At 41.4% G+C, this 23,141-nt stretch overlaps 1 protein-coding gene across 4 annotated transcripts; it reads left to right on the plus strand.

Annotated features, from left to right (window-relative positions):
* The first annotated feature begins 6,313 nt into the window (after positions 1-6,313).
* LOC143035301 (uncharacterized) lies at positions 6,314-15,856 on the plus strand. Of its 4 annotated transcripts, none has more exons than XM_076202191.1 (2): positions 6,314-6,399; positions 14,535-15,856. In XM_076202191.1, the coding sequence occupies exon 2, from the start codon at positions 14,679-14,681 to the stop codon at positions 15,330-15,332; it is 654 nt and encodes a 217-aa protein (XP_076058306.1). In that variant the 5' UTR covers positions 6,314-6,399; positions 14,535-14,678; the 3' UTR covers positions 15,333-15,856. The 4 variants fall into 4 exon arrangements, with proteins under 4 accessions (XP_076058306.1, XP_076058308.1, XP_076058309.1 ...); XM_076202193.1 differs by lacking the exon at positions 6,314-6,399 and adding an exon at positions 6,413-6,649; XM_076202194.1 differs by lacking the exon at positions 6,314-6,399 and adding an exon at positions 6,413-6,596.
* The last annotated feature ends 7,285 nt before the right edge of the window (positions 15,857-23,141 follow it).

Raw genomic sequence — 23,141 nt, forward strand, 5'->3', positions numbered from 1 at the left:
AAACTAAACGTGATGTGCTCCATATTTGGGGAACTAAATTCAAATTAATTTTGTGTGGCTCGGTCATGATTAATCTCCCCTCGAAGGAAGACCATGAAATGTAAACATAGAAAACCTTAAGTAATTATTCATTTACTGTAATGTCAACACAAAAAAATGTAAATAATAAATACTATATTACAATATCCTCCCTTTAAATTGACACATAATCTGATGACTATCGCCAACTTAACCGCATCACCAAGGCCGACCGCTACCCCATCCCGCACTCTAAAGACTTCCACTTCAAGCTCTACGGGAAGCAAGTCCTCTCCAAGATCGACCTTGTTAGGGCGTTCCACCAGATTCCTGTGGCACCAGAGAACATACAGAAGACAGCCATCGTCACTCCGTTCATCCTTTTCGAGTGGAAAATGATGTCGTTTGGCCTGCGTAATGCCGCCCAAACGTCCCAGCAGTTTATGGACCACGCCCTCAGAGACTTCAACTTCGTCACCGTCTACATCGACAATATATTGATGGCCTCTAACAACCACAACCAACACCGTCGACTGCAAGATTATGGCCTCCGGATCCACCCGTCTAAGGTGGACACCATCATAGACTTCCCACAGCCAACATTCGTCAAGATGCTGCGCCAATTCCTAGTGATCGTCAACTATTATCATAGATTCATCCCCGATGCAGCTGCCAAACTCGCACCACTGAACGACCTCACCAAGAACCGTTCCAAGCGGTCGGTCGTACCCGTGAAGTGGTCTCCCGAAGCTACCCAAGCATTTGGGCAGGTCAAGGCAGAGGCTGCCCGCCTGTCCTACCCGGTGGCCCACGCCCCCACCTTCCTTACCACCGACGCCTCCTCCACAGCGATAGGCGCAGTCCTCCAACAGAGGGTCAACAGACCGCTCCAGCCGATTGCATTCTTCTCCAAACGACTGGACCCTTCTCAAATGCACTATAGTGCATTCGACAGGGAGCTTATGGCCATATTTTCAGCCATAAAGCATTTCCTCTATTTCTTAGAAGGCCGGCCATTTACCAACCTTACCGAGCACAAGCCGCTCACCCATGCACTGGACAGGATCTCTGACTACCACTAAACAAGAGTCTCACCAGCTGTCATTCCTGTCCCAATTTGATACATCGAGTACATCAAGGGAGAGGATAACCAAGTGGCCGACGCCTTGTCCAGGATTACCTCTATCATCCTCCCTGATCACCATGTCGACTACGCACGCATCGCCGCCTCCCAGGGTAACGACAAGGAACTCCGTCTCCTACGCCTGCATGGCACCTCCTCCCTGCAGCTCCGACAGCTCCCCAACACTCCTGCACCATTGTGGTGTGACGTCTCTACAGGCAAACCCCGGCCGTACATCCCTGCCTGTCATCGTAAGGATGTGTTCTTGGCATTCCACGACCACAGTCATCCTGGTATTCGGACAACACATTCTTCTCACGGATCAGGTCGTCTGGCCAGGCATCAACAAAGACGTCAGAGAATGGACCCGCACCTGTCTTCCCTGCTAGTCTTCAAAGGCCACGCGCCACGTCCACATCCCACTCCAGCGTTCCCCTACACCCACAGCACGCTTCCAATCGGTCCATGTGGACATTGTAGGCCCCCTTCTCCCTTCCCGTGACATGCGTTACCTGCTCACGTGCGTCGACAGATACACTAGGTGGCCAGAGGCGATCCCTCTCCCGGATATATCTGCCGAGACAACTGCCCATGCTTTCCTCTTCGGTTGGGTATTCAGATTCGGCGCCTCTCACGCCACTATCACCCACAGGGGCTCCCAGTTCGAATCTGATCTCTGGTCCAGAATGCTCAAGTTCCTTGGCACCAACCGCAACCGGACTACCGCCTATCACCCTCAAGCCAATGGACTAGAAAGATTCCACCGCCAGCTGAAGGAGTCACTCAAGGCACAGCAACCCTCATGTAACAGGGCTGACGCCCTCCCCCTGGTGCTCCTCTCCATTCACAACACTCCCAAGGTCGACAGTGACCTGTCTCCATCTCAGCTAGTTTACGCTGAAAACCTTCGCCTTCCTGGGGAGATTGCCACCCCTGGCGTTGGCAATCCCGACCGTTACGCCTTCCTTCAACTCATCAAGGAGACCTTCGCCAACCCCAACTCCAACCTCCCCGCCACCTCGGACGCCACAATCAAAGCCAGTGCATGTTCCCCCGGCCCTCGCTGCAAGTGACTACGTTTTCGTCAGGCGGGACTCCAGACGAACACCTCTCCAACGCCCGTACCATGAACCCTTCAAAGTCATCAGCAGATCGGCGAAACACTTCCTCATTGACCGAATGCCAAGCCAGATCGCATCTCCATCGACAGGCTCAAACCAGCTCACCTTTCTTCCCCTACCAACCCTCCCCATCCCCTCCAATTCCTCTTACAATATGGTCCTGACCCCATCCCCACCACTGGGCAACGTCAATCTATGCAACCTCTGCACCTCATATCGAGTGTTCCCCCCGAAGTTCAAGACCCTACCCCTCCCCCGGGACCACTCGTCTCTTTAGGCCAACCCTTTCCACCTGATCACCCAAACCCACATCGCCAGGCTCAGTCAGGATCCTCGCTAGACATCGACCACACCTACGGTACGCCGGACCCGTCTCCTGCTTCAACTAGGCCAACCCTGCATCTCAGCACAAGTGTCCCCCCAGCCCCCAGTACCCCAATTTCCCCTCGAACTCACTCTCCCTTTCAATGCAACCATTCTCACCTAACCGTATATCTCCACAGTTCCATGTTCAACCAGGCCCCCCGCGCCAACAGAACGACCACGCCTACAGCACGCTGCCGCTGCCTTCTCCATAATCCAGGCCGCCCTCTCCAGAGATGCCATCTGACGGCACAATCCCCCGTTCCGGTCGGGTGGTTAAAAGGCCGGCCCGATTTTCCCACATCACCTGTGTCTCGTCCTACCCTCTGCGGCGCTCGCTCCCAAAGAAGGGGGTGAATATTGTGGCGACGCGGCGCTGGTCAAAACCAGACTGGCCGTCACACAACTCGAGCTAGGCCTATATACTCTCCGGAGTTAGCAAGACGTCTCGGCCAGCTCCAGCCAGCAGCCAATCAAAAACTCGGGAAAGATCTCCGGGAACCTCACTGAGCCTCCAGCCTCCTTTAAAAGGACGGCGTCTTGCCAAGACAAGCGGTTCTCTCCAGCAAGTCGCCTCGGGCACATCTCCAAGCTTCAAGTGGCCCTTCGCACTCAGCCCACGACACTTGAAGGCCCTCACCCTAGACCTTCCCTCCTGTGGCCCTTCGCTCTCAGCCCACATTTAAAGAGGCCCTTACTCCGGACCTTCCCTCTACGAGCCCTCGTCCGTGACCTCCGAGTCTAGTATTCATTAAATCTTGTGTGCCTTAGTGTTATTGTGAGTTTCATTTCCCTGGCTTGCCCGAACCTAACCACAACAGTCTTTTCAAACAGGTAGTAAATGTCTACCACAGAACAAAAGCGGACAATAGCCCCGGCGTGTACAAGTTACCGTGCAAATATTGTGACGAGGTCTGTTGGGGACAGACAGGTAGAGATATTTCTACTAGAATGAAAGAACATAGGAACTCTATCAAATACGGCCAAAAAAATTCTGTAGTTTTCCTTCACACCAGCACGAAGGACCATTACATGGGCTAGGACAATGCAGCTATTATTTACAAATCACACTGCAATTTCAGAAGAAAAATGACAGAATCATCCTTAATTAAACACTACCCTAACATCAACACCTTTAAAGGATAATGGTATCCAGACTGTATAACCACATTGGATATAAACAAATTACTTCCCACGGCACCGGGACCTGATCTTACTAGTTGTCAATCAAGCACCCCACCCCACCGGGGGCATGTCACTTGAGTATCAACACTTCTCTTTTTTGTATCATTTCACGTTTGTATATATTCTTGGTACTCTAATCATCCTCCGTACTTATCCTCTGAAGAGGACCACAGTTAGTTGTCAAAATATAAGGATTATTCCACTTCTGAGTTGATTTTTTTCTCTGAAAGTGGGTTATAAGTTTGAACACACACGCACACACACACACACACACACACACACATATATATATATGTATATATATATACTGAATTGAAAACCACAGCATTTTCAGTTATTATTTTTTTCTTCTTAATATTTTCAAGTTTCCTCACTAAAGTTCTAATATTGGGAGGATGAGCGGAAACGAACTTTCCAAAGTTCTCCATTTTAATTATTCGACGTTTCGACTGCAAGGAGTCATTTTCAAGATACAAGAACAGTTAAGACAACACAATTTACAGATACGTTACATGGTCACAGGAAAAAATTAGAATGCTACACCCTTAGGTCAAGCGCGATCTTTAAACCTCCGATGACCTGACCCTGGAAGACTTTCTCAGAGCTTGAGGAGGGGGAGGGGAAGGAGGAGGGAGAGGTGAGGGGGGGGAGAGTAGGAGTCGGAGTAAGGTGAGGTGAAGTGGCGTACCTAGCATGCACAGGGAGGTTATGTACAACATGTCGCGTGGACGTATTAAATAAAGAAATAGCAGACACCAAATTAGCCTGTACATTGATCACAGGAGACAATTCTCTTATATACACAGCCTCTAACATTTTCAGTTCAGTTGTTACACTAGGTAATTTGTATATTCATACTGACGGGGTTGCCATGGGGTCCCCCCTAGGGGTTTTATTTGCTCAAGCCTTCATGGCCCATGTTGAGGAAGAAGTAATTAGCAACCTTCCCATTAAACCCTCTTACACGTACACACACCCCGAACTCCCCGCCCACGAGAGTTGGAGTAACACCCCGCAGCGCAGCAATACTCATATTATTTCAACCCTAGGTGGGAGTCGAACCCGGACCGCCGTAGTGGCAGGCGAGAACTCTAACCACAGCGCCACGAGGTGGGTGGGTGTGTGCGCGCGCGCTTGTGTATGTGTGTGTGTGATTCACTATGATCTTAGAGCACGTGTTGGACTCGTGATCGAGAGTTATTTCCCTCTTAAAAGAGAGCTCAGAGCTCATATGTGTGTGTGATTCACCATGGTCTTGGATCACATTTTGGAGTCGTGATTGACGGCTATTACCCTCCCGGAAGAGAACTCAGAGCTCATATATGACCGATCTATGGGTACTGCTGTAGTGGACAAGCCCCCCACATGTGCTTCGACGCGGTATTTTGGCTTATAGCATCGCCGCCGCAGAAATGGGATGGACCAGGAATGGATAGAGTGTGTAGAAGTAGCTGGCCTTCGGCCTTATATTAATTGTGTGTAGGTTAAGTCTATAGTACGCCTGTACTACATGCATTTGTATCCTCTTGAAAGCACAACCTAAGCCCTGCCGAGCCATGTTTCGGTCAGGATGGGTCGTGTGCTACTTTAACGTACGCATGAGGCCTATATAAAGATGCCAGGTTTTGGTGTCCCCGGCCAGTTCCTTTCAGTACTTGTACCCAGCAGTGCCCGACCCGAGGCTCGCGGTCACTTTTGTGGTTTAGGGCAGGGCTCCGTGCCCTGCCCGCGTCGACCCAGCCTAGGTCGACACTTGCGCTAACCAGAATAAAGCCACCAAACTCACCAGAGTCTCCTTCACTCCCTCGGCACCTAAGCGCAAGTAACATTCACGTAATGTTACACTGCTGCGACCTTATACACATACACACACCCAACTCTTCGCCCACGAGAATTGAAGTAACGACTCACAGCAAAGCGATACTGAAATTACTTCAGCCCTGGGCAGGCACCCGGACCGCCGTAGTGGCGGCCGCGAACGCTACCACTGCGCCAGTGAGTCTTCATAAACCCCAAAGTAAATAGACGTGTCAATATTTTCAAAATTCTCATTGGTGATATCAGTTCCTGGAACATCTAAATGTAATAATCTAAATGGCAAGATGAAAGAAATTGATGCTCCGTAGAAGTAAAGAATTAACCTTTCATATATATTAACTTGAAAGATAATTGCTTGGAATTTGCTAAATACATGAATGATAAAACACATTTCCTAGCCAGCAAAACACCGAAGCAAATTAATTTTTTAATCTAAAAATTCCTTTAAATAATCAAGTAAGGTATTTTTATTCTTGTTTTAAGGTAAGATAAATGTATTTGTCAATTGTATTTTATAATACCATCTTCAGAAACGGGATGAAAAAATATACACATAAATAAACCTCCATGAGGTTATTACAGTGTGTTTTACTGTATCTTGAAATAGTTGGTAATCCTAAGTATACTTGTACATCACTAGAAGACTCTCCTAAGTGTATTTACTTAACGTGCCCTTATTCAATGTAGATTAATTAAAGTGTAACACGATTGATTTGTTGTCAGTGTGCTCAACCATCTCACCATAATGAAGAAAACAGCAACAACGGTGGTGTAGGTTGAACATTCTTGGTGATGGCAATATAATCACCAAGTTTATCGATTTCACATATAATTTTCCTTTATTTGGGGGAGGGGTTTGTTTTTGGACGCATTCTAAACCTCCATTCAAAATCAGGTTTGGAGCAGACTGCATAGGACGAAAATGTCTAGACAACAGGATTGAGGTTTGTCGAATGAACCTAGTGAAGGTAAACTCAGGAAAATTGAAATAAAAATAAATCGTTGGCCAACAATTTGCGATGTGAATTTAAAAAAAATCATTCTAATTTCCATCACAGTCGAATGGTTTCACGAACTCGACCCTCTTATGATCTTGGGGGGGGAACCTAATTGTATATTTTCTATTTTCTGACGAAATCGTGTGCTTTATTATAGTGCATAATAGTAAAAAAAACTGCATGTAAGAAAAAGTCAATAAGTAGTAAAATGTGTTTCTTTAAAGCAAGGAAATGCATATTTTTGGAGAAGTCAGCAAGCATGTGCAAGTACTCATGACAGAATGATAACCCTGTATTATCAAGGTGAAGGTTGCATTACATGTCAAAGTTCCATTATAACTGCTGTGTGATCTGAAACATAACAACCTGAGTTAGGTACACTTGCCGCACAATCATCATAACCTAACCTATCCTATCCTGCTGTGCTTCTGAATTACTATTATGATATAATGATAATAATAATAATAAATTTAGTTGGCAAAGAATCAATATACATGAAGTGCAGATAATGACAAGAACATATAGTTGAAAATGATAATTGCAAATTGCCGAGGATAACACAAAAATGTGAAGAATATAATCCAGGATTTCTGTCATTTGGTTGGGTGGAGCTGGGGGTGTAAGTTTATTGTCACACAGAACTTGTAACTATGTAATGAATTAGTATACCTTTTCCTTGTGTTGAGAACCCCTTTTCAGTGTAAACTCAACTTACATAGTCTGCCAAAGGGGTTTGCTGATATTACACAAACATATTTTTATCCTCTTGATTTCTGAATCTTGAATTTGGCAGGGGGTTTGAACATTACAATTGTCATTATTTACTGTGCTCTATCTGTCATGTCCTCTGACATGATTTGCAGTTTGTATATCATGTTTGCTCCCAACATTTGTAGCAGCTGAAAAGGAATCGAACAGGATTTGATAGCTAATTCAGTAAATGAAGAAACATCATGTTGTAGAAATTCACAATGTACTCTCGGTAGCTTCTTATAGTAATATTAGTTTCCCAGAGCTGCCTTATATATCTTACACTCATCAATATTTAGGTAGTTTTTTGACTTCCTACATGAGAAGTGCTGCGGGAATACTGTATAAGGAAGTAAATGAAATGGAGACATCTAAACCCTTTCATACCAAGTGGCACTTTTTCTTACATTCTGGATAATGTTAGGACTTTGATTATCTCTATGGCCCCCTGTTGATATTGAATGTAGTATCATATATCACAAATTGAGCAGTTTTATCACCATTGAAATTTGCATGTGAGACTGTGTGCAGTTAGATGAATAAACTTCATTTTAGTGTGATGATTAGGTGTGAATATCCCAAGCCTCTAAACAGGCTCAGAACTATTGTTCTGACCAGAAAAAGTCATATGGTGTAGGTGTGAATGTATGAAATAGCCATTGTATGAATTTTTATATATTTTATTCTTCAACCTCAATCTCATTGTAGAATATCATAGTGAACCAGATGAAACTGCTACCTTTTGTATATCTGTTAGGTACCACCATGTATATGTATATAAAGTGGTATGTGCAAAACTTCGACAAAGCGTGAGATGATCTGTGTACAAAATTTCCCTACCTCCAATTTTACATGTTCTCCAAAAGTTGTATTTTAATTTTGTAAATGCAAGAGGAAATCATCAGTATTTTTGGCTCTTTGGCAGAAAAAGGATAACCATAGAAATGACAGAAGGTATCCAGAGGCTCCATACATTTCCCACAGAACCACACGGACAAAAAAAAAAAAAAATGTGATTTATGCACTATTGTTTTTTCACAAAAGGGTGATCTTAAAAGGCATGCAATGACCCACACAGGAGAGAGGCCCTTCCAGTGTGACTTTTGTGATGCAGCTCATGCAAGAGTTTTGACAAACAGCACATAGTAACCCTTATGGGAGAGAAGCCTTTCTAATGTAATGTGTGTGACAATACTTTCACAGGAAGGAGTCACATTAAGCAACTCATGATGATCCATACTGTTGTAAAACCTTTTCATGGTGACATGTATTTTACCTAGTTGTATTTACCTAGTTGTATTTTACAGGAAGGGGAGCTATGCTCATGGTGTCCCGTCTTCATATCTCATTTTATCTAAACTGTTTTTAAATTTATGTATTGTTTTTGCACACACCACTTTCTCATTCAACTTGTTTCAAATGTATATTACTCTGTAAGGAAAGCTGTTGTTTTTCAGGTCTCTCCTATAACTGTGCGAAAAAGTATTTGCAAATAAGGATACTCTCAATGTGCATAAGGTGACCTATAGTGGAGAGAAACCTTTCCAATGTGACCTATGCAATTTTTCACAAAAGAATCATGATAAATGGTATCTGATGACCCATGCTAGAGAAACTTTTCCAGTGTCACCTGTGTGACACTGCGTCAACACAGAGTACTCTGATAGGGCATTGGAAGGCCCACCATGGAGTGAACCCTTTTCACTGTGGACTATATAATGCACCACTCTCAGAAAAAGTTATATCAAACAATATATGATGATCTATTCTGGAGAGAAACATTTCCAGTGTGACCTGTGTGAAAAAAACATTTTCAAGACAGAATTCTCCCAGAAGACATTGGAAGACCTACACTGAAGAGAAGCATTTTCCAATGTGAACTGTGTAATGCATCATTCTCATGAAAGAGTCAAATCAAAACAGCATAGGATGACCCACACAGGAGAGAAATTTTTTCAGTATAACCTGTGCAAAGCATCTTTTTTACAAGATAGCAATCTCAAACATCACATGATGACCCACACATGAGAGAAGCCTTTCTAATGTGACCCACACCTAATGGGGTATATTTGTAAGTTAAATTTCTCACAAGAGTGGGATTAATGATCAACAAATTATTCAACATAGGAGTGATTCTTCAAAAAATGTGACATGTCTTCTATTGTTTTCACAAGACTGATATAAAAAAAAATACTGTATATAATGATCCACAGAAATGAAATATCCTTCTCATATGAACTCTACAGCGCAGCCTTTTCATGGCAGGGCATTCTTGTCATGGATGTGGTGACCCATGAATGGAAAAGTTCGGCTGCCGCTTTAGTGTGTGGTCTACCTTTTTGAAACTGGTTTAGTATGTGGCCTACCCTATTTGAATGTATCCTACCTCAGGAAAAATTTAAAACGAACGATACCTTAAAAATGTTTTCATTTAAACCTAACCCTAACCTAACCTGCAGAGCTGGGTGTGTTCCTTGGTGTGTTGAATAGGTAGGCCACATAATATACCAGAGAAAGAATTTCGTAGGCCACATACTAAAGTAGCACCAAAGTTTGGAGGCTATGAACAAATATTTTAAGTTGGTATTCACAATAGAAAATGCACATAATTGGGAAGAAGAAAAGGTAGTATGATCCCCCAATAAAATAAATAAATGTGATAGAAAAAGAAATTAGGGACCAAATAATAAACCTTGATGTCAGAAAATCACATGGTTCAGATGGAATTGCAAATTGGTTACTAAAAGAATGTATAGATGAGCTAGTGGACAAGATATATAAAATAATAGATTGATCACTCTAGGAAGGAAAGGTACCACAAGATTGGAAAAATGTAAATATCATACCAATATATAAAGGGGGAGATAAGAAAGACCCAACAAACTATAGACCCGTTTTCCTTATAAGCACAATAGCTAAAATATGTGAAAAAGTTGTCAAAAGTAGATAGATTAAAAATCTGGAAGAAAATAAGATACTGAATCCAAGTCAATTTGGTTTTAGACCAGGAAGATCTTGTGCCATCAACTTGATATGTTTTTATTCAAGGCTAATAGACTTAATACAAGAAAGGGACGGGTGGGTGGATTGTGCTTTTCTAGATTTACAAAAGGTATTTGATAAAGTACCACACAAAAAACTAATAAGAAAACTTGAAACAACAGGAGGTGTACAAGGAGAGTTAATGAAATGGATAGAAGATTTCTTGAATGGTAGAAAAATGAGTGGTAGTTACGAGACAAAAACTCAACCTGGGAAGAAATGATAAGTGGAGTCCCACAAGGTTCTGTACTACCTCCAATAATGTTTGCCATATATATGACATGGATGAAGGTGTTGAATGTTATATGAACTTCTTTGCAGATGAAGCAAAACTACTAAAGAAAATAAGTACAGAGAAAGACTGTGAATCACTTCAGAGAGATCTGGACAAAGTCTGGAAATGGAGCCAAAAGTGGGAAGTGAACATCAACATCAAGAAATGCAGTATAATGGAGTTTGGAAAAAGTAAGAAGAGAATATCAGGGCAATATAAGGTTGGTACAAAAGAAGTAAAAAAAAGTTACCTCGGAAAAGGGCCTAGGAGTAATTATTAGCAAAGACATGTCACCAGACAAGAATATAAACAAAACAGTTGGAGAAACCTACAATTTACTAAGAGCAATAAAGGTGGCTTTTAACTACATGGATGAGGAAATGGTAAAGAAAATGCTAGTTACACTGATAAGACCAAGATTGGAGTACACTGTGACACTATGGACACCCAACACAAAAAAGAATATAAGGAAATTAGAAAGAATCCAAAGAGCAATGACAAAGATGGCACCAACACTTTCACAATTGAGATACGAACAAAGATTGTCCAAACTGGAACTAACAACCCTGGAACAAAGAAGAGAAAGAGGAGATCTACTGGCCATTTACAGAATCATGAAAAGTATGGAAGTCCTTGATAGAGAAGATTTATTAAAGTGGGACAGAAGAAAAACAAGAAGTGTTAGTTTGACCCATCCTTGACTATGTGGTACAGTTTTGGGTCAAACTAACACTTCTTCTAGTAACCATCCTAGCAGTGAAACCTAATGCTGTATTTGCTTTATTCCTGGTACTAATGCACTGTTTCCTGGATTTAAGGTCAGGACTCACTAGAACTCTCAAGTCCTGTAATCAGTTTTCTCTAAAAATGTATTAACTAAGCTATATTTTTGGGGTTGGGTAGCCCTATATCTCGTAACGCTGCATTTTGAGGTATTGAAGTTCATTTGCCATTTTACTGACCATATGAACAATTTGTTAAGATCGTCCCGCAAAATCTCAGCATCATCTCCTGACCTAATTTGGTGTCCTATTTTAGTGTTGTTCACAAACTTATTAATATCACCATTAATCCCATTGTCCAAGTTGTTTATGTACACAATGAACAATAAGGGACCCAAAACCGAGCCCTGGGGAACCCCACTAGAAATCCCCCCATTTTGATTTTACTCCATTTATAGTGACCCACTGTTTTCTGTCACTGATCCAAGCTCTAATCCATTCTAACAATTTCCTATGCCATGGGTTTTGATTTTATTTAGTAGTCTCTGGTGGGGCACCTTGTTGAATGCTTTGCTTAAGTCAAGGTAAATAGCATCATAACTATTGTTGTTATCTGATGCTTTATATACTTTAGTGTAAAAGGATAGAAGATTAGTCACACATGACTTATCCTTGGAAAAACCATGCTGTGTGTCACAAATCAAATTTTGTCTCTGGATGTGATCTCTACAACTTATGTCAAATGGATTGGCCCGTAGTTGCATATAGATGATTTATCTCCCTTTTTTGAAAACAGGAATGTTTGTCTGCCTCCATGCAATAGGCACAAAACCAGTGTCTACTGACTTATAAAATATTTCTGTTAACTGGTCAGAGATTTCAAATTTACAATCTTTAAGCACTCTCGGAAAATTTTTGTCTGGACCTGGGGATTTTGTACCCATAAGTCTTTCAGTCTGCTTGACTAATGCTGATATTAGATAGTCTACTTTCTTTATCCCAACTGAAAATCGGATCACAGTCAGGTACCTTATCTAACCTCTCCTTAGTAAACACCAAGAGAAAATATTTGTTAAATGCCTCACTCATTTTTTCCTCCGATTCTATCATAACATTTTCGTCATTTTGAATTGGGCCTATCCTTCCCTTATTTTTTGTTCTGTAGAGATGAAAGAAGCCCCTTGGGTTGGATCTTGCTTGTCTGGCAACCTTAATTTCATCGTTATGTTTTGCTGTGTGTACTCTCTTTAACCAGTTTTGCCATATCGTTATATTTGGATCTAAGTTGTGTTTCCCCATTTTTTATTCTTATGTAAAGTCCTCTTTTCATTCTGATCTCATGTTTCAGCCTGTCCATCATCCATTTGGGAGTATTACTATTCTTCCGTATTGACTTAAGGGAAATATATTTATTTTGTGCATTTAGAATTAAATCTGTTAGGTTACTATACATTTTGTCCAAATCACTGACCTGGCTGTTGACCCTGCACCTGCTAGTGACCTGACCCAAGGTCACCATGACCCGTCCCCTGACTGCACTAATGACATCTGGACTGACTGTATATCTTACCCTGTTACAGCCCCCTGGGTTGGTCCCATAAGTGATCAAATGTCTCATAGTTTCTCATCTTGTCAAAGTTGGCTCTCTTGAAGTCTGGTACTTGAACGTTATTCATACTTTTTAATTCTTCCCAAATAACATTAAATCTTATTTCTTGATGATTGCTAGAACCTAGAATATCTCCCACTTTTACGCTACTCATTAGGTACTCATTATTAGTTAAGAGTAAGTCCAGAGTATTCTCTCCCCTTGTAGGATCAATAATTAATCATTTGTTTCAGGAAGTTGTCCTGCACCACATCTAAAAAAAATTTTGCTTTCTGATCTACTAAAAATTTCCCATTTAATATTTCTATGATTAAAATCTCCCATGATCACAATGTTTTTGTACTGGGACACCGTGGGAATTTCATGAATCAGGGGATTGGTCTGCTCAATGCTGAGGTTAGGAGGTCTATATAGGACTCCAAAAATACATTTCTTATTCTTGCCTGTAATCTCTACCCAAATAGATTCTGTACTATCCTCTTCCTTAATTGAATTGTTGAAAATATAGTATATTGTATTTTTAATGAAAAGTGCTACTCCTCTCCACTCCTGCCAACCCTGTCCTTGTGAAAAAAAAAAAAACTTGCATCCTTCTATCTCAATTTCTGGAAGGAAATGTCTATCAGCCATATTGATCCAGGATGAGTTTTCGACACATAGTATGAAGGGGCCTTAAGTGTGTATTCAGGCTTTCAGATACCCAGCACTGTGAATGGTGCAGTGATAGAGTATAAGGAAATGAAACACACACACCACTTTTTGCACCAAGTGGCTCTTTTCCTTTCATTCTGGGTGTGGAAGGCCATATGGTCCATAATACCTGCTGGGAAGTGAATGGGTCATCACCTATCACAGTTTGAGCAGACCTTTGTCAATGAATATACACAGGTTGTATGTGGCAAGTTGGGGCAACTTTGATTCATTGTGATGTTTCAATGTAAAGACCACAGGTCTACAAGAGAGGCTTGGAGCAACAGATTGAGTGATTTGGTGTGAATTTGCCAAGTTTTTGAAAAGGGTCAGAACTAATCCTGAGTTACCTGTTTGTAAAGATGTGAGTATTTCTAAGTATTTAAAGACGAACTGTGTGAATTTCAACTTGTCATTATTTAACTTTATTTCATTCTGTATACAGTACATCTTGGTAGTATACCTATTGGTGCTGTTATATGATTTGCCATGGTCTTTGATCATGTGTTGGGCTCATAATCAGTAGCTATTACCCTCCAGGATGAGAGTTCAGAGCACATATATGGCTTGATCTATGAGTAATAATGTGACTTTTCACACACACACACACCTTACCCAGGGCAGGGACAGAACTCAGGTCACTAAATTAGCAGTTGAGTGCAGTATCTATATGAAATGGTATGTAGTTTCTGATGTGGTATGGGATGACTTGTATACAAAACCTGCTTACCCCCAATGTTACATATTCTTCAAAAGAAAGTTTGATGTTCAATTTAAGGTTATGATTGATGCAATGAATTTTTTTTTTTTTTCTTTTGCAGGTACAGGGTAACCATCATAATGTCATTGGAAATTATCCAGAGTTAACATAAATTTGCCACAACCACAGAAACTGTGGGGAAAAAAAAATCTGGTTTAATGTGTCATGTTGTTACCTCAAGAAAAGTAATCTCATATTCCTTACAATGAACCATATAGGAGGAAATCCTTTCCAGTGTGATTCATGCACTGCGACTTTTTTACGAAAGAGTGATCTCAAAAGACACATGGTGACCCACACAGGAGCAAAGCCCTTCCATTGTGACCTTTGTGATGCAACTTTCTCACTCAAGAGTTATGTCAAACAGCATATGGCAACCCACACAGGAAAGAAGCCTTTTCAATGTGGGATGTGTGATTCAGCCTTTGCAACCCAGAGTAATCTTAGACGGCATACAATGATCCATACTGGAGAGAAGCCTTTCCAGTGTGAACTCTGTGACGCAACTTTTGTACGAAAGAGTCATATGAAAGAGCATATGGTTACCCATACTGGAGAGAAGCCTTTCCAATGTGACATGTGTCAAGAAGCTTTTTCAAATCAAAGTACTCTTAAATATCATGTGTTGACCCACACTGGAGAGAAACCCTTCCAGTGTGAATTATGCAACACGGCTTTTTCAAGAAAGAGTCATCTCCAACGGCACATGATGACCCATACAAGAGAGAAACCTTTCCAATGCGACCAGTGTGATGCAGCTTTCTCACTAAAGAGTAATGCCAAACGACACATGGAGACCCATGCTGAAGGGAAACGTAACAATGTGACCAGTGCAATGCAGCTTCTCACCAAAGAGTAATGCCAAACAGCATATGGAAATCTGCTCTGGAGAGAATTCCACCTATGTGACCTAAGCAAAGCAGCTTTTCAAAATGGAGCACTCATACATATCGTGGTGACATACGCAGGGAAGAAAAATTTCAAGTGTGGCTATTGTGGTACAGCTTTCCCAGGAATGAAGGCTTTCAAATATGTGGTGACCCAGGCTTTTCAGTATAACCTATGTCTTCCACCATTCTGATCAGACTGTTGCAATTATATGAGGACCTACACAGGTGAGGAGTGTCTCATGTAAACTGTATCAAGCAGATTTCCCCTGGTAAGTTATTCCCATTGAGGATGTGATGATCGATGTGTAGAAATGCTGAATACATACTTCACTCTCTTATTATCTTGATTCCTATTATGTGATAATTATATAGTAACTAAGAAATAAGGTGGTAAGTGTATTTCATCTTAAGAAATTATAGGCCACAAACATTATCTTTGGTGGATAATGGCTTGGTTTAAAGCGGCCCATACACGATCAATTATATTGCACAATTTCATTGTCAATACTCTGAATTGACAATTAAATTGACTGTGTATGGGCAATATATTGCCCATACACGGTCAATTTAATTGTCAATTCAGAGTATTGACAATGAAATTGCGCAATATAATTGATCGTGTATGGGCCGCTTAAGAAAACCCAACTTTTGCAATCATAATGTGCCATGAATGGGAGATTATAATTACACTGGTGTTGACCAGGTGACATTAGAACATAGCAGAGGTAAGTCTAGCAGATTTTATTAGCGATATTGAATGCAGCATTTAAAAGAATCCACTAGACCTGGGAAATTGAACCCAAAGAAGTAGAAAGGTTCACACATAGTAGTACTATGACTTTAAGTTAACGTATTTGCCGGTGTATAAGACACTTTTTATGTATAAAAAATTGTTGTATGCTGCCATGATATTGTATTTCATCCACAGAATTATAAATTTTCTGTACAAACCACTTCAGAATATCTTTCAATAAATGATTAAATTATTTTTTCCCCGCAAAATATCCTTGCAAACACAGTACAGTGGAACCTCGCATAATGAACTAAATTCATTCCCAAATTTTACTCGTAAAGCGAAACACTCGTTAAGTAAAAAAATTTTTCTGATAGGAATCATTGTAGAATACGATAATGTGTCCTATGTTTAAGAAAAAATACCCCAAAATAATTTGTAGTAATATCTAAAATAGTTTATTAGACTATTAATGCATATGATAAAAAAGATTTTATTGCACAGTAAATGAACCTTGGAAAGAATAAATAAGATAAAAATAGATATAAATAAAGTTGCAATTTATGAAAAAAAAAAGTTTGCTCCTGGCACAAGGGTAACGGAGACGGGGAGGATTATTGATGTGAAGGAGAAGAATCTTCAAGGGAGATTCCTCTTCACTCTCTGGTATAAAAGTCTTAAGTGACTCACTGGCTGGCACTTTCTTTAGAATCTTTTTTCACAAGAAAGCTGTCTAGAGACATTTGTTTTTGTCTACGCTTCAAAATTTGGCAAAAATGCAACACAACATTATTATTAAATAAAGTTGTAGCATGCATAGCCACTGGCTTATTAGGGTGATCCTTCTCTGCGTATGATGAAACAGTGTCCCACATTTTAACCATCTCTATAGCACTGGAATGTTGTTCTGCTGAAGCTTTTACCTCCTCCCCTGACGAAAATTCCTCCACAACTTGCTGTGAAACAGAATGCAACTCCATGAACTCTTCAGTGGTCAGCTCCTGTCTCTGCTCTTCCACAAGCTCGTCGATGTCGTTGTTATCCACCTCCATCCTCATGGTCTTTGCCACCGACTACAGGCTCCACGGGCACTGAATCAAACCCCTCGAAGTCGCGCTTGACAACACTGTCTGGTCAAAGCTTCTTCCAAGCCGAAATAGAGGTTCTCTTGGTGGCCCCCTCCCATGACTTGTCGATCATGGCAGGTGACGATGTGGAAGTGGTCTTTGCAAAACTCTCTGGGAGTGAGATTAGGTCCCTCAACCTCAAAACAACTCCCAAAGAACGCTTTAGTGTAAAGCTTCTTAAAGTTCGAGATGACTTGCTGGTCCATGGGCTGGAGTAAAGGAAGTAGGAACTGGATCTTGATGATTTGAAATTCAAGGTCATCATCCAGACCTGGAGAATGGGCAGGAACGTTGTCCATAACAAGCAAGACACAAAGTGGCAGATTCGTCTCGAGTAAATGATATTTCATAGAAGGACCAAACACCTCATTGATCCAGTCAATAAAAAGGCCACGTGTCACCCAAGCCTTGCTGTTGGACTTTCACATTACAGCCTGCTCTTCGGGACTTGACACTTGAAGGGTCGTGGATTTTCTGAATGGAAAATGAGCAGCGGATTCACTTTCAAATCGCCGCTTACATTGGTACAAAGCAGCAGCGTGAGACGGTTTTTCATTAAAAGACTCGTCACAAAAACCTGCCACAGTAGGTAACCCTCAGAATCCACAAGTCACCGATGAAGTTGTCTTCTGTTTTTTGTGTCTGAACTTGCTGCTTCGCCGTGCCTCGCAACGCTGTGGATGCCTGTTCTTCTTTTAAACTTATCGAACGACCCACGACTTACCTTGAATGCTTCTTTGTCCGTTGGTGCTCTTTGCATTTTCTTTAACGAGGTCGGCGAAAACTACTTTCGCCTTCTCACAAATGATGCTCTCGGTAAAAATGTCGCTTTGCATTTGCTTCTCGTTGATCCATATGAGAACCTTTCAATATCAAGAATACGTGGTCGTTGCATAGATATCCTTGTCACTCTTTTTGAATCCTCTATCCCACTAATCTTGTTCTTGAGGATAGTGTAAATTGTTTAGGTAGTTCGATTGTCGATTGTATGCGCGTACTAAGTCAGCCACGCTCACACCTCGTTATCACTTTCAATTATTTCACGTTTAACTTCTACGGTGATTTGTCTTCTCATATCCCTGGGTTGCGGTTTTATCTTCAGGGATATTCTTGCAAGGCTTATTAAAATTTGCACTGGATTAATCACAAATAATGCGTCTGAACATAAATTTAGAAAATTTACGATCACAAGCGGCCTTACTTTTGTCTTTAGGATGTGTACCCCGTGGGGCTACAGGGAGAAGGATGCCTAGTCCCTCTCCCCGTCCCTTTCTTCTCGCCTCTTACGATCCAAGTGGGAAAACTTGGTGGCAGTATTCTTTTCCCCCACCACAGGGAATTCCCCCAATCAGAAAGAGAATACTCAGAGAAATGGTACAGGACAGCAACAAGGGGTTGGGGGACAGCATAACGGAGGGACAGTCGTAGTATAAAAGTGTCATCATTTCTCTATGAATAGAATTTCTTCTATCATAGACAAAATGATGTGTGGCTCTGGTCCGTAGGGGCGCCCCATATAGACCCTAAAGTATCGACTGCATGTTACTTTCCTTATATGCAAAGGGGGACGGAGAGGGGGGGTCGCCGATTAAATGAAGCGGCCTTGCTGTGGATGTACTGTGTCTTGCGACACTGCTTCTGACCCAGGGCGGTGGGCAGGGTTCAGGGATGACCCGTCATCCAGGAGGTGCTCAGATGAGAGGAAGGGTGGGAGGGGTGTGGAGTGTATTTAGGGATGAAATGGGTGGGAGTGTTTTTATGCCTTTCCCTTTGTGGCTACCTCCCTTGGAAGGGGGAAAAAGCCTTGGTATATGTATGACGATCACAAGCGACACTAACATGCTGGCGGAACGAGCGCTAAAAACAGATAGCTGATTTCATTAGCCGAGCTTTCCTGTAAGACGAACAGAACGTTCTCTCCTTGTGCGCATGATACGTGCCCAGTTCTCATCACTGGCTTCATAATGAACGTATATAACAAACTGATCTATGACACATTATTTCATCACTAATCAATCACCACATTGACATGTTTCGTTTCCAATTGCGTTTCATACCCCGCTTACCACAATGACATAACGGTTAGAGAATATCCAGAATTGCACCAGCAGAATTTTTTATTACAAAAACATGTTTCCTGTTGTCTTGGACCAGTGGTTCTTAACCTGTGGGGAATGGCGGAGTTGCCAAGTGGGGAATGATCGGTCGGACAGAAGAACCACGGTTTTTTTTTTTTTTTTTTTAATCGATGTGTTTTTGTTTCTTTTTGTTTGTTTATCTAATATATGTAAACAAAAATTAAGGGCCATAAAATGGCACAACAAAGCAAAGCGTATATTTACGTACTAAACACTTCATGGGTTAAAATCGAATTTGTCAAAGACCGATGCTGTGGTGGGAAATGGAGAGTTGGCTCACTAAAAAGTGGGGAATTGGAGAAAAAAAGGTTAAGAACCCCTGTCTTGGACAATTCTAAGATACTTTTCTTCTTTGATATTTTCGTCGAAAATGACGCGTTTTCGAGTTATGCACCCCACACACAGTAATGCCAGTAAAATATTCAAAATTTCAAAATTGAAACGGGGTTTTATACCATTTGTGGACGACTCTACGACTTTAGTTCTATGAATTTTCTGTTAGAAATGCTTCGTTTTCGAGGTATACCACACCCTCCCCATTCACAATTTTGGGAGCCAAAGCATTGGAGCTAAGAATCGGGGGTTTCTGGGCGAAGAACTAAAAGATGAGTGGTTATTTCTAATCTTACCAACTTAACCAAACCTAACGTAATCTACCCAAGCCCACACATGACTAACGTAGCATCATAGCCACCGTTTTCAAACTGAAGGCGGGAGTCGTGACTCCGCAGGATAAACGTTGATTGGCTGGAAGAGTCACGTGACATTTATGGTTACATATGATCACGGCCCTCACATGGGGGGGAGGGTGCATATGCCTATGCCCCGGGGTGGCAGTTCTAGCTAGGACATGCAGCCCACAAGGCTGATAAAATAATCATAATAAAGGTCAAAGGAGTTCTGAATATTTTACCGTAATATACGAATGTTGCGTTAGAATCAACAGAACATGTAATATTTTCCCCTTATCCTTTCCGCAATAGGGACATTAAATAACATTTTAAAAATCTGATTAATTATTTTGCAAGTCAATAGCTATAATATGCAGTAAGGAATAGTGGAGATGGGAAGGGGGGTGGGTGACGTCACTGAGAACTTTGCCCTGGGGCGGCACGTAGCCATGCAAGGGCTCTGCATATGATTGGCTAGAAAGAAAATGGGTATAGCGAAAACGCGCCATTTACTACGGAAGTGACAGAAGGAAAATGTGTCGGAATAATCCAAAATAATAGATAATCATGATTTTACAATTGAATTTGCTGCGGGTGTAATATTGGATATCTTTATGCACCGATCAGCTGAGTTACTTGAAGACTACAAGATTTACTTCAAGGTCGAAGTAAAAAAAGAAAAAGAAAAAAATCTAGTAGAACATTTCAAGCAGTGGCAACACTGACCGGGAAGCAGACGGCGAACGAGCCAGCCACAAATCAGAAAAGAGACTCCTCGTGACTTGTGGCTAGCTAGGTAGAAAGCCTTCGCGTCGGGCATACAAATCACGAAACGCAGCTCGTTAAGCGAATGATATATATATATATATATATACACACACACACACACACACACACAAACGCTGGCTTCACCATGGGCGCTTGGCCTGCGGCGCTGCTCGCTTCGCGCCCTGCCCTTCGCTCGCGGTCAATCAATCGTCTCCGTTGCCGTGACGTCAGCGTTCTCGGGCAAAAATCAGTGGTCTCCGTTCCCTTGACGTCACTTTCGGCCAATCAGTTGTCCCCGTCGCCGTGACATCACCACTTTCAGCAAATCAGGTTCTCGTGGACTGTTACCAAATCACCGTCACCGGCTAGATATTTTTGCCAAAAACAGACATGTTAATTTATTTATTTATTAATATATATATATATTTATATATATAACGCTAATCATTCGTAATGTGAGGTAATCGTTAAGTGAGGTTTGACTGTATTGTGAAAACTCTCAACTTATATGAAGAATGGAAAGGATCCTGGTGTAATTATGAGTAACCTTAAAATGTCTAAAACTTGTATTTGCCAAATGCCGGGCCCAGTCCTGCATTCACTAACTTCAATAGTCCAACATGAGCCGCTTATCACTGGTATGCCCACACTTGGAATATACTGTGTTCGTGTGGTCTCCAAATAAGATATTGACAAATTGAAAAGGATACAGCGGTGAACCATAAAACTCACCAAAAAGAAAACACTCGGGGCTTAGTAAAAGCTTTAAAGATCCCAAAGAAAACATCAAATTGAGAAATATCGTTTTTAATAGATTAACTATGAAGTAGGTAGAAACGATGTTGCCGACCGCGTTGTCAGTCAGTAGTTAACGATTCCAGTCAAGGCGAATGAATGTAATAGAATTAAGTTTTTTTTTAATTCTCTTGAATAAACACCAAAGTTAAGTTTTGTACTTTTTCCCTCGTGTAACCTCGTAATGGACCATAAGGTTTCCTATATGCATGTTTCATTATTACAATTGTAACTGTGTTTTAGATCGTCACAATTTAGTCTGCTAAGCTATGGGTACATGAAACATACCCGCTTGATTATTTATTTACTGGTCAGACGATTCTCTTAAATTTTGGTAGTATCCTCTGTCAAGAAAATTAATTTCAGTAGAAATCGTGTGAACTTTTACTTATCTGTCGACATTTCTCTGTGGATTAGAATTATTCTACGCTGCATATTTATACGTTCCTGTATATAGACTCGTTTTCAGTTTGAATAAATTGGCTTCTTTATGAGGGTCAAACCACAGGCCGTGCTTTCACGAGGCCTATGGTACAATTATGCCACGGCCTAAATGAGGTGATAAAGACTCTACGCCAGGAGACGTCTAGCTGCAGTCAGAGCAGTCGCCTTTGATCTACAAGTATGCGCTTAGACTGAAGGGGCAAGTAACAGTCGCTCCTAAGAATCTGAGAGGAGTGCGGGACTAGAACCCACAAGCAAATAAGATGCCACTATGTTTCCCAATACGCCTCCGAAATCTGGAGAATTGATGCATGAGTAATGTCGTGAGGTCAGGGATATAGTTCCAGCTAGCCTCTTAGATATCCTTAACATAGTTAAACAATTCCTCATGAAAATACTGCCCTTGGTTTTAATCCCACAGGGAAGGTAATTTTGTCGCATATGTATTTCAAGTGTTAAGTCAGGTACTCTCAAAGCTGCATCACAATGGTGTGACCATTGTGATGCAGCTTTCCCAGGAGTGTTCTCAAATATGACGTGATGACCCAAAGATGAGAGAAGTCTTTTCGGTACGACCAGTGTGATGGAACTTTCTCAGGAAAGTGTTCTCAAGTTTTTTTTTTTTTTTGTTTTTTTTCTCAAAAATCATGGGATGGATTAACACCAAATAGAGACCCCTGAAGTTTAACACAAATCTTCCACATTTCTTGCCAGATTAATATAAAGAGGCATATGATGACCCACACAATAGAAAAATATTTCCTATGTCAACTGCACGGTGCAGCTTCCTCGTGACAATGTATTCATATTAAAGATATCAAGATTAATGTTTGTTCTTTATTTTGTGTGGAATAGTAGTTTTAACCCATTCAACTCATGTCAGCCGCTTGTGGTGTAGATATGGAAAACTGGCTATGATAGGCCTCGCGTCGGCCCGTACATCCGAATATCATCTGATGCGGCTTGACCGCACGAGAACTGACGTCATATTTTTCTGGTGTTTGATCAAACATTTTGGTGTTTTATGATTTTTTTTATTTGAGCAAATAACAAGAAGCTTGTCATCGGAGTTTAAAGGGTTAAGAGGAGCATAAAAGACCAC

The sequence above is a fragment of the Oratosquilla oratoria genome, chromosome 18 (assembly GCF_046742065.1).
Source record: "Oratosquilla oratoria isolate Oo_2021 chromosome 18, ASM4674206v1, whole genome shotgun sequence".
In the NCBI taxonomy this organism is placed as follows: domain Eukaryota; kingdom Metazoa; phylum Arthropoda; class Malacostraca; order Stomatopoda; family Squillidae; genus Oratosquilla; species Oratosquilla oratoria.